The sequence below is a fragment of the Chelonoidis abingdonii genome, chromosome 15, assembly GCF_003597395.2.
Source record: "Chelonoidis abingdonii isolate Lonesome George chromosome 15, CheloAbing_2.0, whole genome shotgun sequence".
NCBI classification, from domain to species: Eukaryota; Metazoa; Chordata; order Testudines; family Testudinidae; genus Chelonoidis; species Chelonoidis abingdonii.
In genome coordinates this window covers 22,658,874-22,678,132 of record NC_133783.1, presented here as the reverse complement: position 1 = coordinate 22,678,132, position 19,259 = coordinate 22,658,874, and the positions used below count along the sequence as shown (strand labels likewise).

Genomic DNA, 19,259 nt, shown 5'->3' with positions numbered 1-19,259 from the left:
GGGGGTGAGGTGAGGAGGAGGGAACCTGTCAATATTTTGGCAGCTCATCACTGAGTGTTAGTGGGTTATAGATTGTTGTTATAAGCCATAATTCCAGTGTCTTTATTCAGTCCATGATTTTTAGTGTCTCGCAAAGTTGTGAATTTAAAGCTCCCAGGCTCATCTTTTAAAGGTGTTCTGCAGGTTTCATTTGGTGTGCTTTGCTTTACAAGTTTGTCTTGGGCAGACCTCATGTTCAAGAAAAAGTTGTGGGTCATCATACTAGTGAGTTAGGGATACATATTACAGAATAAACTAATGGGTAACCATGTACTGGCAACTTTAAGCTCACTTTTGCATTAATTCTGTGAAAGACTTATTTTCAAGTTAAAATATTCAGTATTGGTTCATATTTATTAGACAATATTTCTGATGATCAAACAAAAAAGAACTAATGTATTTGTTCATTTTTTTCACCTAACTGACTTAAATAGATGGTTCTGGGGAATGTCTATTAGTCAAACGCTATATTTCACTTCTGTATTCTCTGTATTAAAATGAAACTGTCAAAAATAGTAATGGGGGAAACAGCACATTTCTCCTGTTAATATATATTCACGTCTAAGTTTTAAAAATATTGTATGGATTCAGATTACACTTCTCAAGGAAACTATTATCCTATTCATCATAAGAAGACACATTAAGTCAGGTTTGAAGAAACTCCACAAACATCCCAAATACAGATTTAGTTAACAATAGGAATTAAGAGGAAACACAGCCAATCATGTATCCTAATAGTCTTAATTGAACAAAATTATTTGTTTCTAAGGATATACTACAGCTGAAGTAAAAATAAAAAGTAATTAATACCTACCCACAATGAGTCCTATTTCACAATTTGGATCTTCATATGCACAAGTCATCATAGTGCCTACTGTATCATTCACCACTGCCACAACATCTAAGTCAAATTCCTTTGAAGAAAAAAATATATTTCTATAGAAAAAAAGTATTGCTTTGTTTGCAATATATCAAAACAACCCTTGCAATGTTTGTTAGGTTGCAAGGAATTAACCAACTGTCTAAAATGTGCTGAGTACAAATGAATAAAAATATACACTTAATATTCAAGAATCAAAAGATGTTTTTCCTTTAAAACAATAAGTAATATAATTTGCATGCAGGTATCATGACTTACTGGCATACTGTGCTGGAGTTGTACAGTATACTACTTTATTGCAGTGGAAATACCAATTTAGGTTAGGACATTTTTAATATTAACTGCTTATATAGGAATGAGATAACACTCACTAGTCACATACGCATGCACACACACGCACGCACTCTATAGGCAGTCATATAGTGAATGTTGCTCAAAGCTTTTCATTATAAGATCCTATTTTCAGTTGTTTGTAACTGCATCAAGCTTAAACCATGCAGGATGAAACTTTCCATGCCTGCTGGTTTTCTCAGGCTGAATTGTTCTGGAAAATTTTGCCTAGAAAAGTTCTGCCATTTCCAAGAATACAACAGGGAAAAATATGTTGTTTTGCCTAGTAAATTAAAAAAAAACAAAAAAATCCACTCTTACAAGCATTTTGTTGAGAAACTCTAGTATCTCCATTCTTTGGAGCAGGAACCTGAAATTTGACAGGGGTATTGCATTGATGTCAGGGATGTGCCTTTTGTCATCCCAATGAAAATTCACATAAATTTGTCTGAATTACATGCCTCTGAAAAATGTTAGTTCACACATGCTCAGTAGAGATGTGTTAAAGTTTGGCAAATAAATTCCCTGAAGATTTCATCTGCACTGAGCATGCTCCATCCCCTCACAGCTCCTACATACCAACTGGACTCTACATACGCTACCCCACAAAGCAACCAACATGGAGAAACAAGCAGTTTTGTTTGGCAAGAATCTTTCTTGTGTGTATTTCCTAGCCCTTTTGTAAGATGTGTACCATTTGTGTAAATACAAAAGCAAAGTGCATCCAAATTCATCAATGACAGAATGCCAGAGGCGTAAGAACTCTATCACACACAATCAAGTTAACGAATACATTCAAGAAAATAATAAAATATTGAAATGTCACCTCTCTCCTTCTAATTCCTTCCCTAAGCAAATGCACTACATCCTCTCCTTCACAATCAGTAGCTTTAAAGCCTTTGGTCCAGTTGAGGAGGATACCCTAAAAAAAAAAAAGACATTTTCATTACTAAGTTTCTGAGTATGTCTTTCACTAGAACGTAAGAGTTTTTAAAAAAACATTCTGAAACAAGTACACAGGTTTAAAAGACTGAATACATACACGTACATAAAAGCACATACATATCAAACATATCTGTTGCAAAGTGCAGTTAAACCCATGGGAGAAAACAACAGTGTTCCACAGCGAGGGGTTGTACATTCTAACTCTGATGCCACATTATATGCAGATGGCAGTGGTGATCTCACAGATATGACTATGACTCTTACAGATTGGAACCCAGTTGTTGGATTGTACACCTGTGAACCACAGATATGGAGCGCTGAAACAAGGAAGAGCATCTCCAGCATTCTCTGGGAAAATACAACACAAGTATAGGAATGTACCACAACCCTCTACGGAACAGCATATACTGTGCATTTCAGTCATGCTCAGGTTCTCTCTCCCAGCTGGAACAGCTCTTAACTCATTTGGTAAAAGGATCAATTTTCAAGATGAAGGTGATTAATTGTATTCCCTAATACTGTAGGTGGTTCACCCTCAACCATAGTTTTTGGACAGAGCTCACCATGTTATGGCTTTCTTTTTAACTTTAAAAATGCTTACCTGACAGACAAATACTCACTTTACAAACTGTAAAGTATGCACTTTAGAGTGAAAAAAAAAAAAAGTCTCTTAAAGATTCAAAAGGACTCTTATTGGTGCACTCCTTTACATATGAATATTACTCTTATCTTCAATATGAATTTTCCACTTACTCCAAATTTCAAATATTTTACTGTGAAGCTACGTTTAGAGAGAAGGTCTCTTTGCCTCTTCAAAATTTGCATCAACTTTTTAATTTGGACTAAAGCAATGAATTCTAATTGAATGACAAAATCTCCAGAATTACAAAGCAATCTGCTAATTAAATCATTCCATATTCAGCTCAACACTGAAAATGCAAGTGGAAAAAAAAAAAGTGAAATGTGGGTGCCATTGTCCCAGATAAAGGACATTTGCACTTTGAAGATGCTACAACCTTAGCCAAAGAAAAAAAAAAAAATCACATTACAGGAAAAGAATGCTACTACTCAGAATGTTACCACATGCAGTAGATGTTGAATTTGATATGAAAATGTGGTAGAGAAAGCCATCTTTCTAACACAGTGTTGAATAGAATAATGTTACTCTACTATAGAAGCCAATATTACATTTGAGGCACATAATTCTGCAACTCTTTCCACAGACTTACTCACACAAGCATTCCCACTGCAACCTTTAATAGAACTACTCATGTGAGTAAGCATTATGCAGCCCATGTGAGGGTGGAGAATCAGGCCCAGAAGAAGCTCTAATGAACAGATTCAAAAGATACAAGATATTATAAAACTTACAGCATCTAAACTGGTCTGCTTGCAAGGGAAGGAAAATGTAAAGCCAAGGGGAAGTCGTGCGCCTTTTATTCCCATGTAATCCAGGAAGTCTGAGATACAGCTAACAATGTGATCAAACAGCTTAAAAAAGAAATATATGAACATTATTACAATTAGTCATATTTATTTAAATATATATTTATACATTCTTTGCAAATAAGTGAAAATGCTAAAAAGAAATTGAAATGCTCACTTCTTCTCCAGTACCCTGCATGACCTCTATAGGAATAGCATATATTTTATTATGCATTTCAACTGTTCTCCTTTTACCACTACGGATCTTCACAAGCAAAACTCTGAAGTTTGTTCCTCCCAGATCCAGAGCCAGAAAATCTCCATTCTCTGTAACAAAATATGTATACATTTTAGGAACACAAAAACAAAGCGTAAGCAGGTGTCCATTTTTCATTTTCCAAGCAGGCGTTTTGGCATGAGGCCCTGAAAGTTCTCTCAATCATCTGAAGGCTTTTAAGATTTTTCGTGTTCATTCTAAACCTTCTCCCTGCTTATTGAAAAGAACAGAAGAAATACATTGCCATATAGCTGCCGCTCCTTCAAAAAAAGACAACAATGACTGGGTGATCTTTGCCACTGCACATGCTCAACTCAACTACACTTTCTTTAAAAAGTGAAGAATTCTCCAGAAAGTCAGCAGATGGTGCTATGTTCCTGCTTCAGCAATTGCAGAGTGTGGTCTTGAGCTGTACATGTGCTTGAGACAGGCATGGGGAGGTGAGGAAAAAAAAGGGAGTGGCCATTCTCTGCTGTGTATGGAAGACAAGAGAAAGCATGAGGCTGCCTCTACTGGTTGAGGTATCTATTCCTATATATACGGTGACCAGATGTCCTGTTCTTAAAGGGACAGTCCCATTTTGGGGGACTTCTTTGTATATAGGTGCCTATTACCTCCTTCCCCCATCCCATTTTTTCCACAATTGCTATCTGGTAACCCTACCTATATAGGAACGATGAGAATGGAACCAGCCACTTTTCATGGACTGGAGTCAAAGCTGTCAAACACTCCCACTGACTTACAGATTTTGCACTAAGTACTAGATGAGGCAAAAGTACCTGTAAGCTCTCAACTAGTCAAAAGCAGTAGGGCAGGGAGCTGCATTTATATTTATGTATAGGCTCACAACTGCCACTCTATCTTACAGAAGATGTTGTGTTAAAAGAGGACTTATAGTCTTGATTCAGAATTTCTTCTTTTTGGTGGTTTAAGAGTTTTGTAGTGAACACAGACTCTACTCCAGACACAAATCCATTAGCTGGATCCAATTCATTAAATTACAAACTAGCACTTCAGCTCCAAGTTTATGTTTTTTTGTTTTCTTGCACCACAGCATCCTGCTTGGCTGGAAGTACAGTCTGCTATGAAGGGCTTTACTAGGGCTGTCAAGCAATTAAAAAAACGAATCACCATTAATCGCGTGATAAAAAATTAATTGCATGATTAATCGCACTGTTAAATAGATTACCATTTATTTAAATAGTTTGGGATATTTTCTACATTTTCAAATATATTGATTTCAATTACAACACAGAATACAGAGTGTACAGTGCTGGTTTTATATTTATTATAAATATTTGCACAGTAAAAACCAAAAGAAATAGTATTTTTCAATCCAGTTAATACAAGTACTGTAGAGCAATCTCTTTATTATGAATGTTGAATTTACAAGTGTAGAATTATGTACAAAAAAACTTCATTCAAAAATAAAACAATGTAAATCTTTAGAGCCTACAAGTTCACTCTGTCCTACTTCTTGTTCAGCCAATTACTAAGACAAACAAGTTTGTTTACATGTGCAGGTGATAATGCTGCCCGCTTGTTTGCAATATCACCTGAAAGTGAGACCAGGTATTCGCATGGCACTGTTGTAGCCGGTGTTGCAAGATATTTATATGCCAGATGCACTAAAGATGCATATGTCTCTTTGTGCTTCAACCACCGTTCCAGAGGACTCAAGTTTTACACAGTAGACTCTAAAGTCTTACATTAATTTTGTTTTTAAGTGCAGTTATGTAACAAAAAACCCCTATATTTGCGAGTTGTACTTTCACGATAAAGAGATTGCACTACAGTACTTGTATGGGTGAACTGAAAAATACTCTCTCTTTTGTTTGCCATTTTTACAGTGCAAACATTTGTAATAAAAATAATATAAAGTGAGCACTGTCAACTTTGTATACTGTGTTGTAACTGAAATCAATATACAGGTATTTAAAAATGTAGAAAATCATCAAAAACATGTAATACATTTCAATTGGTATTATGCTGTTTAACAGTGCGATTAAAACTGCAATTAATCACAATTAATTTTTTTAATCACAACTAATTTTTTTTTTAGTTAATTGCATGAGTTAACTGTAATTAATCAACCGCCCTAGTATTTACCGTGCTGCTCTTGCATCAATTATAATGAAACTACCTGTTCCATCTGGTGTGCTGCGAACAAAGGTAGGCAGCATTTTTACTTTTGCATTTTCATGAGTTTTCTTCCTCAGCCCAGCTTCTATTTCTGTTCGCATCCTTTTTTTAATCTGCAACAGCTGCTCATGAGTAAGCTTGAATTCAGCCAGAGTCTCATCTATCAACCTGTGCTGCGCGGACAACCTGTATGCTACTGCTGTGACCATTGCAGCACCCTTTCCACTGCCACTCTCAGACAGAAGGAATCGCACGTCAGAGTCAGGAACTAATCGCCTCGTTGTTTTCTGCAAGCGTCTGGCATATCTGTAAGAGAAGAAAATAAAACCGTAATCTCTCTCTGGTCAGCTTAAAAATCTGCACTGGTCACCACTGGCTGTAAAACATGAAAGGAGCATGGGAAATAGCTTTTCTATCTTTGAAATTTACCAGTCCCTGTTTTCTGCTGAACAACGGGTTTTTCCCTGCAAGTGTACCAACCAAGCATGCACGAGCCCCAAACCTCCTTGGGCAGTGCTTTCCTCATATCACACAAGTTGACGTATGTCTTTCCTTTTATGTGGGATCATCATGACAAAAGGGTAGAGTGGAAAAGTATTTATCCCATAGACAAATTTTTTCCTGAATTCAGATATTATCCTAGCAAAAGCCAGGGAAAAGAACCCTCAGAATATCATCCTCCTAAGAGGACATATCAGGGTCAAACTGGATCACCCTATGGTGTGAGCTACTATAGCATCTCTTATGTTATTGTAGATTCCCTTTAGCTGGAATCACAATAATTTGATGATTTTTCTTTTTAACACTTAAGGGGAAACACATAAAATTCATTTTAAAACTCAAAATATTAGCTTATAAATTAAAAACAGAACAAACAAACAGCATGCACTAGATACTTGATATCTAGAAGAAGTGATAAAAATAGTGTTTTTCCCATATCAAAATACTTTCAGGGAATATTTTCATTTTGAACAAACAAAATTAAAAAAAATATTCACCAAAATACCAGAAAATTTCCACAAAAAAAGATTTAAGAAACAAACATTTTTGTTTCTTCCAAAAATACTCCACACAAAATATTTATCCTTCTCCTTTATGTTCCATCTACAATAGAGCTATACTATATGCTCCACCCCCAAAGCAGTATCACAGTATTTTAAGTAACCAACTTTTCCAACTAGATACTGCTCGTTAGAAGTAGTACACGTTTCCAGCTTTTGTGTACACCAACATTCTGATGTGTGATGACAATGGTATTGAAGACCAGAGTAAAACCATTTGTTAGGACTAATTTATGAAACAGATTATCACTTCATTATGAAAAACATTCTAGCCTCTGCACATGAAGGATACTAAAGAAATCAAGCCTGCACCCTTGTTATTTCTATCAGTTTTGTGGTTTTGGTGCTGATCCTGCAAATACTTCTGCACATGCTTAACTCTAACCCATGACGTCACAGGTAAGTGTCTGCAAGACTAAACCAATGTCCCAGGCTTTGATTGTTAGAACTAGAATATCTTCAAGTGACTAAACAAGCCAAATGGTAACTCTGATATGCATTTAAAAAATAAGACTGTCTCCTCTATGAAGTTTACATAAATCTGAACTAATGCATTATAAAAATGCAGCTTAGAAACAGAGAAAAAAATAAGCTGCTTTTATAAGGACAAGGAAAGCCAGACACTACTTTTTCCTTCTAACTTCCAAGTATAAGCAAGGGAACACTGGAGAAATGGGGTTATCAAAGTCATTTTCATGACAATTCAGTTTAAATAGGTAATAAGGAATAACATTCTATTACTGGGGTTTCCTCCTCGGAGCCCAGCCCACAGGCACAAAAGTACAGTCTTTGGATATTTAACTATATTGTTGATCAAATAAATTGTACTTTACAGCTGGGACTTTCAAAGGCACATAAGTGTGTCAGGCATCCAAACCTTACTGTCAATGAGAGTTGGTTACCTACTTCCCTTAGACTCCTCTGAATTGCTAACGTAATCCTACAGTTAAAGGCAACATTTCTCCATAGAGATTTTTACTTCAATATAAATACGCGCACTCATAACTTCTGTTTCCTTATCTCATTCGTGACTGCACATCAAGATGCTGGCCTCATGTTACATGTCTGACCTTTGCGAACGATGAACCCTAACAGATGCCAAATGTTAATTATAGAAAAAGAGCAGGACTTACTGTGGATGCATCTTGTAAAGGGAACCATCCACACCCACCGTGGTGCGCAGCCTGGTTACTCCTTTATTATCACGCAATTGATTCAGAATCGCGCCCAGAGTACTAGCCACCAGATTAGCAGAACGGAATGAAACAATTGTACAGACGTGATGGACGGCAATGCAGTCTTCATGGGATGGTTCTACCCCAAGACGTGTCAAAATTTCTTTGGCTTTATTCAGACCTTCTTTGCTTCTACAGACAGGAATTTAACAGTGAACTCTTTAATATTAAATTATAAAATGCATAATTAAGTAACATGATCTGATGTCAAGTGCTTTGCCACATGACAATAGTCTGAGAAGGGTCTTAGAAAAAGCAGTTAAGGGCAATATCAGCCCATGTCAATCTCGCTATTAACTGGACTACAAAATCACGAAGTACAAAACAAGGGAGAGCAAAGCCAAAATGTTTGCTAAGAATATACAGCTTTTCAGTAAAGCCCAATGAAATAATTTCTATCAGTGGTACAATGTAGTTTCAACAATTGTTAGCACCAGTTCTGTCCGTACTGTTCTGCTCACATGTATAGATATGTAAAATGCTGGAATACTCAGGTATCTATATTTAAAATGCTGTTCATCCCCTCAAAATTTGTTTGCCATTGGGCATCAAGTACATTTTTTGACAGAAAATGTATCACGTCTTAATTAAGATGAGTTTATAAGATTCACCTCCAACAGGGAGCAATTTTGTTCACTGTGCCAGATTGTCTGAGCAAGTCTACTTTCTAGTGACTTTGCCATAATTCAACCACGTGTGAAGCCAAACCTAAACTGTAGATAATCATGTTTATATTGCTATTGCCAAATGTTACCTGATAACATGGCATGTACATGTAAGAGCAGGATGGTAAAAAGACATGGAGAAGCCTTTGGAAGCCAGTCATTTGTCACCTCCAAAGCAAAAAGAGCAGCAATGCCATTAAAGTTCCTTTGGTAAGTTGCCCCAGGGAACTAGTAAGCATCTCAGCTGTACACCTCTACACGCCTGGAGAAATTGAATTTCTTTATGCCTTGTTGACTTTTTTAAATTATAAACTAATTCACAATTTTGAATGACAAGCGGAGGCCACCATTCAGCAAGCTACTTAAGCATGTGCCTAACTTTGAACACACGAGTAATTCCATACTCACATGCTTTAAATGTCTCCTGAATTAGGGCCAGGGTGAACAGAGATGGCTATAGCTAAGGGTGTCTAAGCATTTTTCATTCTAAAGCATCTTTTTCAAACTTTTATAACTTTGTCAAACTTTTACCTTTTGTGTGAAGTTTTCTACAGTGGTTCTCACTGATGGTTTTTAAACACCACAATACCTGAATTCTCTTCACTCACCTTTCCATTGACTATATATGCACGTGAATGTAAGTTGGATCCATTTTCACTTCTAATGTGGAGTTGCTTACGGAATATGATGTAGGGAGGTATGTAGGGAAAGAGGGTTGGCTCCACAGAAGTTGCAGAAATTACTGATTGTTCCCACAATATCGCACCAAAAATTGTAGACCCAAAAATCAGAAACAGATTTTTAAAAATTTGGCTTAAGGAGAGTATTATGCAGTACTACAAATTTAAAAAAAAAAAAAAAAAAAAAAAATCGGTAGTGAAAGCCATAATTATCGACTGAAAAGGTGCTGACATTGTCACATTCAACACCTCATATTTTACAGGTCAGTGTAATATTTATTGTTGTTTACTGGACAGGATGCTCTGTATACTTTCACATTTATTTACTTTCTACATGACAGTAATATGGAGATGGGAGAGGGTGTCACAGAAACATTTATTGGTATGCACTAAGCAACACTTTCAGCAGGTTTAATTACATGGTAGGAGAATGTGTTTCTGGTACATCATGGTGGAACACATGGTAGTTGCATCGTTCTAGGTAGTAGAGATTAGGTTTCAGTAGAAACACCATCGCCTGCCAGGACTTGATAGCACTTCAAAAATATTCACACCTCCACAGGTATGCCGACAGACCATGTGTCACTATCATTTCTACCCCAGAAAGCACAGTGGTTTAAAATGGCAAAGTGCATCAGCACATTGGTATTTCTAGTTTCTATTTTTGACCTCTCATTCCTGAAAGGATGACAGTCAGCAAACTGCCAGATGTTCTGTCAAAAATGCATGATGCCAACACAAACAAGAGGAGGCACTGGCAGCAAACCACTCACTCAGGTAGTCAGGTCTGGGAAAAGGCTCTGCTTGGAAATAGTGAAGTGCACGAAGCAGCAATAGCTATCAATGGCAGTGGTGCTTGAACTCTCAATGAGATTAATAAATGCACTTTGAGTTAAAAAGATACGTTAGTAAATTGGAGCTCCCATATCAAGTTGGTCAACAGATTTGAAGTCTGATTCTCATATACACTAAGGTCCCCTTTACACCATTCTGGCAACGTAAATGGACTTTAAAGTGGATGCGAATGTAATTACCTCTCAACCAAATTTAAGGTCCCTTCACACTGCCCAGAGGTATAAAGGTAGCCCTCATGTAAATAAGAATCAGAGCCTAGATCTAATTTTATACTTAAGTTATAGGTTCATTTGAGATCAATGTCCCAGCTTCACTTTACATATTTGGCAATTGCGACCCAGATCTCTGTAAGTGTAGGAACATTAACCAATAAGTTGGGAGGTGCAAGACTAAGTACATTTATAGTCCACTGCTATTGGAGACACTATTTGTTCACACTGCAGTAAGAAAGCAGCTGTTTGCAACAGCCCATCTAGGAGCCCGCCCTGAAGCTCCTTGTTCACACAGCAGCCATCAAGTTTATTATATCCCACTTTCCTGGCCACTGCCAAATAAGAAAGGGGCAGCAAAGAATTAAGAAAGGAAGAGACGGCCACAAAACTGCACACGTGCTGATGCTTTTACAAATCACAGAAAGAAAAAAAAAAAGAAAGCAAGAAATGAGTTGCTCACTTTTCTATGGCAGACACATGTTTTGTTTCAAATTTTCCTTTAGTTAAAAGCTCTGGAGTGATTCGCCCCTCAAACAGTAGCCCCTCTTTGGCCATTTTTACAAGGATAAGCCTGACCAGCTCACCCATGTACAGTCCACTGACCATCTTCTCGAACCTGTAACAACAAAAAACAACACACAAGTTAGAAGTTTTCACAGTGAACTCTCAGATTTAGACTTTTTATCTCAAGTTCAGAAGTAAGTCACCTTGGATGCTTTTCGACCTTCCAGCTTTTCTACTAAGAGGGGAAACCATTTTCTGCTATCTGCTACAACTCTGGCAATATCATTTATTGAATTAAGACCGTTCAAATATGCAACAGACACAGGATCAGGGTTCTGAGTGGAAAGTGCCCTCATTATACAGAGAAATCTCAGAGAGGCCAAAAACGCATCTGCAAATAATGATGGGTGAAATTCTGTCACGTAGATGGTTAAGTGCAGTACCTGATTTGCATCTATAAGTTAACTGCTTGATCTATAATGCTTGGTATGGTCTACACCTGCAAATACATGCAAGAGTAGAACTGGTCTTGCTAGAAGAGAAGCTGGGCTAAGGTCCGGCTGAAAATCTGGACCATTATATACATAAAGGCCCCCACCATATGACAATGAGAATTTGAGTCATCAAGTAATAGTTCTGAAAATAGCACTAATAATGTCACTGGAGAACATTCAAAAGGAAACTCAATTTCTTACATACAAATATTAGTTTCAGGCCTTTATCTACTTGTCTGCTCTGCAACAGACCAAGTAGGAAAAGCCAAAAGACGGACAGTGCTGCCTAACATACTAGTTTCTTTCCTTTTCAAATAGGAATGCCACTTTTCAAGAAAAGTGACGAGTGCCACTGCTACACAGAGGTTGCAGCAGCTGTCAGGGCAAAACAACAACCAAACACCTCATTTTACATATAAACATAATCTCCCCTTCTTACTGAAATGCACAAAAACAGTTCAGAATGTAAATCTGAAGATGCTTCGGTAACATGACATGTTGACTGTGAACTTTCCACTGGGCTCTGGTATTTATGCTAGTCTATGGAAGGGACACGTCCCCCACCACAACTTGGGAAAATCCTACTGACGCCCCACTCAGTGCACTCGTGCATACTTGTCACCTGATCCCAACTAACTTTTGGATGCAGTTGCATATATGATCCAGTGTGTGTACACTGTAAAAGACAAAAAATGTTGAGCACCCCCGAGAGCAGAAGTTCCAAAGGCAACATATGAACACATCAGCAGAACAGCCAAGGAGGATCAGGATTCAGGATAGGCAGTGCTGGCTAACTTTGGACTCTAAATGCAGGAAATACTACTAAATTAGAGCTGACAAGAAACAAACAGTCAGCACAACATGGTAACATCTGATGATAAGCACGGTCAGCAAAGGTGAGACAAAAGCAAGGTGTAGGATTCAGATAAGATTCAGGGTAAATTAGCAGCAGGGGGTGCTAACAGAACCTCACAAAATCATCACGAAAAGGTACCTGTTCAGGCAGTGTCTACTCATCCATACTTACCAGCATGATAATTCAGATAATGAACAAGCTAATATGATTTTATTTTAAATTAGCTGCCTCAGACAAGACGGGGCAAACAGAATTTCACAAGGTTGTGGTAATACAGGCTCACTGCAGGAAATTAGACTGAACTGAAACTGACAAGTAAAGTCAACATCAGCAACAATGATATCCATAACTGATGCTATGTCTCCACTTCAAAAGCTGCAGCTGCGCCACTGAAGTGCCTCAGTGTAGATGCTTACTACCGTGACTGGAGGGGTTCTCCTCCTGCTGCAGGTAATCCACCTCTTCAAGAGGCGGCAGAATTCTTCCACTGACCTAGCACCATTTATACTGGGGGTTAGGTGACTCAACTACATCTCTCAGGGGTGTGGATTTTTCACATCCACGAGAGATGTATCTGTGCCAATGTAACTTTGCAGACAAAATCCTGCACCTCAAACTCATTGGGAAGTTACCCTTTTCAATGGCCTACAGGATAGTTTTGAAGTAAAGACAAAAACTAACTGGGTTTTATTTGATCCAGTTCAAATACTGATCTGAGTAGCTTTAAACAAAATCACATAGGCAGAATTTACTGAACTCTCACTGTACTCTTCCAGCAAAGAGACAAGTGTTTCTTCATTGCCCTTTTTAACTATTGTTTTCACCCTTCCAAGTGCATGGCAGTATGCAAAATGTTTCTCTAACCTCTTAAGCCTAGACTAAGTACCAACTATCAAACAGAAATTTATAAATATTCTTCCCTATTAAACCAAAAAACTTAGGAGTCATTCTAATTAACTTTAGCACATTAGCCAGCATTCTATACCAAGCACTGTACTGTAACAGGGCAGTTTAATACTGTAAAATGGACTCCTTCAGTGATCACTGAGACAAGACTGGAAAATGAACATGCCAAGACAGAAATAAAGTACTATACCCATTACTATTTATCAAGGACCAACCCTGACAATATTGCTATTACCAAGGAGGTAGTAAAATGAATGAATAATCTATTCCAGTAACAAACTCTCAAACAAACAATAAGGCTGGACGGGGTGCTGTAACCACACCCAGCCCGTCTAGTAAAGCTACCTGGGTGGGTGCACGCACGCGTGTTTACAAGGAAAAATCTCAGGCAATAGGATTCTATCTGGACCAAACCATGCTCAGTTCTGAGAACCAAAAGACCATGCAGCAATGAAAGGGAGGAAAGGCACAGCTTTGTGGTAGGAGGTTTCCAGGCTACCGTACATGGGAATCAGAGATATTCCTGACTAAAAATGATTCTGAATACATCATCAGTCTCAGGCAGTGATTTCACAGGTGCTAACAAAAAGTTTAGTGGATGGAGTGTCCCCTCCTCCTTTTCTATGGTTCACAAACATGCAGAGCTAAACCTCCCTTAACCCCCCTGCTCAATGCGCATATCAGTTAGCTCCAGTCCCACTGCTCAATGGGCATATATAGCTAGCTCCAGTGCCTCCACCTACTGCAGTCCCCATCTTAAATTAATTACCAGATAGTAAAACAGAGCTATCTTGCTTTCCTCTGCCCTGTTCAGACAGCCCACATTTGTTTTACGAACCATGACCCAAATCCTCTGCTGCACCCAGTCTCTCCTGGGAGTCATAACCAGCTGGGCAAGTTTAGAGCAGTCAGCAGGCAGCAATAAGTTCCAGCAGGAAAGCTGTAAATCCAGCCCGAAGATCAGAGAGACATCAAAAGCTAAAAGACCTTAGAGCCAGACAAAGTACAACTTGATTTGTTCTCCTTCACCCATCTTAGACTCACCGAAATTCTCACATCCTGCTGCAGAGAGGTGATTTACATGGGACAAAGGTCCAAGAGCCTGCTGAAGGTGCAGGAAGTTTGAAAGGGAAAACAGTTATATGGGATAAGCCATATACCTGTGAGAAGAGAGGTGGTGTCAGGGATGGAGAAGAAAAAAAAAAAAAAAGCAAACAAAAAAAAATCACTGGTTTCACTGAGAGCTCTCAGTACAAGATATTTAAATTCATTGGAGTCAAAGCACAGCAGCAAGTGCCTGAGCTTTGGGGCCTGTAAACCAAACTTTAACAGGTTCACAGTGTGGTGAGGTGGGAATTTGGGCCTACTGAAGTATTAAGGGAAGAAAGGAGTTGAGACCTGTTGGAAGTTCACAGTGAGGGAAGAGGGAAAAAAAGGGGAATTTGCTTGGAAACTTCTGGATTGGAAAAGAATGAGGCCCAATCTTACTGAAGACCTGTGATGGTGGGGACAGCCAGTGTAAGAGCAGGACTTTAGAATAAAAAGGCTGTAGATCAATTCATTTGAGCCACGGGCAAGAGTCTGGGGGTGAGGGGGCACCCGGGGGGGTTATACTTCCATTTTGTCCATCCCTCAGTAAGATCTCAAAGCTTCCCCTGGCCTACGGTTTGTAGGCTACAAGGTGGAATAGTTTTAAATGTGACAGACTTCACAGGGCTGCTTCCTATAATTGCCTCACTAAATTGCCTAATCCTGAGACTGCTCTACTATGAGTTTATAGATTAGTCTCAGTCATTTTGTGCCACTAAATAAGCAAATGAAAGTCTCACTTACAGCTGTTTTCCAGGATTGAGGGATCCACGGTCAATCTCCCTGTCAAACTCAGTTCTGATGTCTTCTAGTGACCCATCGTCTCCAAAGGCTCCCCACTCAGTGTTAATGCACATCCTCCCCTCATCACCTTCCACCAAATCAATGTGCCTCATTTCTTCCATGTAGCAGGCATTTGTGCCAGTACCTTTAGGAAAAAGATACTAGCAGATATTAACAAAACAAGCCAACAAAAACCAAAATGCAATATGTCCACTGTAGCAGAGGAATGAATGTCACCTATAATCAAGCCAACTTCACAACGCTGGTCATCAAACCCACAGGTCATCATTGTTCCTACCGTGTCATTTACAACAGCCATGATGTCTGCATCATAGTCCTGAAGGACAAAACAGAATTTTACTTATATCACACACTTTCCTTAAAAAAAAAAAGGAATTAATATCAATATGTCAATGTAAAATGTCACTGACCATAGAACTTTGAAAAACATTCTATTCAAAGACAACTCTGCTTATACCAATCAATTTCTCTATTACTACAGATACAATATTTGCTTGTAAACAGGAATTTTGTTAGTAAGAAATCACCCCTACTCTTCCTATTGTCCATCTGAAGTCACAATCTTGCATTGGTAATAAAGTTTATTTGGAGAAGACTGCAAGAGCACTAGAAGCAGATTAATGTTCCAGGTGAAGAAGAACAGTAACAGTAACAGAGTAATTCCTAAGGAATCAAGATTCATCTTAATATAAAGTCTCTAGTAACTGAAAAGCAGAGATCAAATTGTCTAACAATAGAATGTTTTGCTAAGTTTTTCCTGAGGAGTCCGTCAGTCTCCAAGCGTCCTTTTGAATGTCTGATGTAAAGATTTCTTTAATTAATATTAATTGAAAACTTTGAGTAAAGATTTTAATGTATGCATGTAAAATCGGTAAATAATAAAATAAAAAGAATTTACCAAAATTACATAAAAATCAAACCATTTCCATTAATCAGTTCATTTGGTGTGTTATTTATCTTTCCCAAAGTCTGAAAAAGTAACTGATTACATAGTGGCATGTCTTGGTGAAGATAAAATCAACTCAAAGGTTTTCCTGCTGCTGAAATAGAACAAAAAGTGTCCAGTTTCAACAGAGTTCCATTTTCAGACCAAGTCACATTTTTATGACATCAACAAGCTCACCTGATTGTAATAGTCATATGATCTGTAAGTAGTTGCTCAGGAAGAGAATTTACAGAGCTACAGGGTGACCTTGCTAGAGAACTAGCATGGTGATACATGTAATTTCACATTTTACGAGAGTGATAAAATTACTTGAGCTTTCAGGTTAACTATTGTGAGACAAAGTAACTTAATTTGCTTCATGGGACAAATGCTGTTGTGATGAGATGTGTAACCTTATTAAAGTTGTTGTAAATTTCACATAGTAAGTATAAAATTATTCTGCTTCCCCACTGCATATCACATTACGGACGCTAGAAAATCTCTCTCCGTCTGTGTATGTAAAAAACACACAGATATTTTCTAGAGCCCATAATGTTATATGCATATGCATGTATGTAAAAGACTAAACAAATTTACCCCACGTTTCTTGATTGCCTTGTTGAGCAGCTTTACTACATCTGCTCCCTCAACTCCACTTGCTTTGAAGCGTTTTGTCCAGGTTATCAGAATACCCTAATGAAAAAGGAGAGTAACATTAAGTACAATATTAAACCAAACACAAAAAGATTATCTTTTTCTCTAAAACAAAACATTAGCACTCCAAATGAATCTACAAATCCCTGGGTTTGGATGGTCAATCTTTTTCCCCCACAATGCCATCTTAATCTGATGTGACTGGCAGTCTCTCTTACTATAGAAGATTGAAAAATGGGGAAAGTTTTTCATCAAAGATCTTGTGTGAGAGAAAGAGTGAGACAGCGTGGCTGACGTTTCAAATTTTCTACCAGCTCCACTGATTATTATTGTTCCTGAATGGTCTGCTTCTCTAAGACCCATTCGGTTTCCCATTTCTCCTGTTAAGGAACTGGGACCCTTCAGTTCCTAGAGAGGCTTCACCATGCAGGCATGACTGAAAAAGAAATGACAGTAAATTCACGTGGAGGGAAAGAGAAAGATTTGATCAGTGGAGATGGTGCCAGGAATCAGACTGGTCTGCATCCATCATCACTGATTTGATCAGGAGGGAGAGCGGAGGATGAGCATCTCACAATTGTAAAGAAAACGTTCAACTGAAATATCAGAAATGTGGCAAGGGTTAAAAACAATTTTTAAAAAGGTAATGGGCTAAAATATTTTCAGAAAGCTAAATATGCAAGGATTATAAATTTTTTAAAAAAATCACAAATGACTGTGCTAACAAATCATTAAGCAAACACAATATGCAAGGATTACTTAGGAAGAAAAGCCTTAAAAACAATAGGGTTAAAATAATTTACACATTGAAAAGGAATGGACTCGAGGAATAAAAAAATAAGAAAAAAGGCAAGGGTTAAAAATAAAATACTAAATAGAATTAAGCAAGAATAAGGTATAAAATACATAGATACATTTCAATAAATGGTAGGGTTAAATTATTTAACAATGGACAATTGTCTAGGCTCACTAAATAATCAAGGCGGTGATGGCTAAGTACGGGATAAAGTAACAAAAGTGAGAATGAAGCAAGAATCAAATAGTAGTAATAATAAAATAACACCACCAATCACCACCCCTCCCTTGTATTGCATTCCCTAACCCATCACCTTGTCTGCAATTGCATTAATTAGACTGTAAGCTCTCCTGGGTAAGAACTATGTCTCATTTTTTTGTATCTGGATAGTGCCTAGCTCACTTTGGGGCATTCAATGAATAAATAATAAATAAATAATGAAAGGAAGAAAGAGCTGCTGATCAACAGAAGAGAAAAGAAGATACAAATTAGCACCATTTAATTTCCCGTCTCTCACATGCCCTAGCTATCCAGGCTTTTATAACAGCACCCACCACAGCAGAGTCTGAGTGCCTTCCAAAGAGTTAAAATACAATCTACAAATGGCCTGTGATCTAACACTCCTGCATGTCTGCAAGGTTCTCCTCTTAAAAGCTGGCTACCACTTCTTTCTATAAATTCTTTCAGAAGGTTAATTTTTCTCCCCTCAAAATTGGACAGTATTTATTTCAGTGGATACAGGAGAAAGGTTTCTCATTGTGGCTCTGCTTACATCAGTGCTCTTTTCACAGCAAGATGTATAGTCTGTCTCTAACTCCTAAATAATTGCTCTTGCCCACAAGTCATTAAGGAACCTGTGTGACATAAGGACCCCTTTGTGCCAACAGGCAGAGGGCACAGGATGCATAAGGGTTACAGGGATCAGTCGTGAGGTGTCTCAGAATCCTAAGAAGCATCACAACCTGCGAAAAAATCCTCCAGAACCGAAGTCAATGGGCCTCCACGTGAGTGCAAGGGTCCAGCCTTGCATATTCCAATGCAAGACCACAGCCTGTAAGTATACGCTCTTCAGTTCTTGTTCAGGTACTCTGTTTTCGGACTACTCCATTTTGCCTTCTATACAGCACCACGTACAAACACTATATAAATAATCCCACCACCCTCTGCCCTTGTGTTGTGTCTCGTGGGTTATACATTCCTACTATCCATTTTATTCAGTGCCTTGCCGGGGGAAGCACTGAATATACAGCTGACACTTCAAGCTCAGATACTATCCATGGGACTCTTCAGTCACATGCCTGCTTCTAATTCTCATTTGATGGTTGACATAGGATACAGCTTGATGCAGTTGCTTCTTTTATTGACAGGCTTCCAGCTGCTGTTTGAACTCTATAAACCCCCTGAAGCCTGCTCTCATTACAAGGACATTATCTGGAAAAGTATATTCCTTCTGGACCTTCAAATTATACCTAAACTCAGAGACTA

The 19,259-nt window shown here is 38.1% G+C and overlaps 1 protein-coding gene across 1 annotated transcript in view; it reads right to left on the bottom strand.

Annotated features, from left to right (window-relative positions):
• HK1 (hexokinase 1) overlaps positions 1–19,259 on the bottom strand; it is a 71,729-nt gene that overhangs the window by 20,018 nt on the left and 32,452 nt on the right. The window contains exons 6-15 of the mRNA XM_032795216.2: positions 16,922–17,017; positions 15,616–15,715; positions 15,340–15,523; positions 11,207–11,362; positions 8,233–8,466; positions 6,040–6,344; positions 3,798–3,946; positions 3,566–3,685; positions 2,076–2,171; positions 854–953 (exon numbers count right to left, since the gene is read on the bottom strand). Coding sequence (XP_032651107.1) covers positions 854–953; positions 2,076–2,171; positions 3,566–3,685; positions 3,798–3,946; positions 6,040–6,344; positions 8,233–8,466; positions 11,207–11,362; positions 15,340–15,523; positions 15,616–15,715; positions 16,922–17,017 — 1,540 coding nt within the window. The remainder of the gene's footprint in view (positions 1–853; positions 954–2,075; positions 2,172–3,565; positions 3,686–3,797; positions 3,947–6,039; positions 6,345–8,232; positions 8,467–11,206; positions 11,363–15,339; positions 15,524–15,615; positions 15,716–16,921; positions 17,018–19,259) is intronic.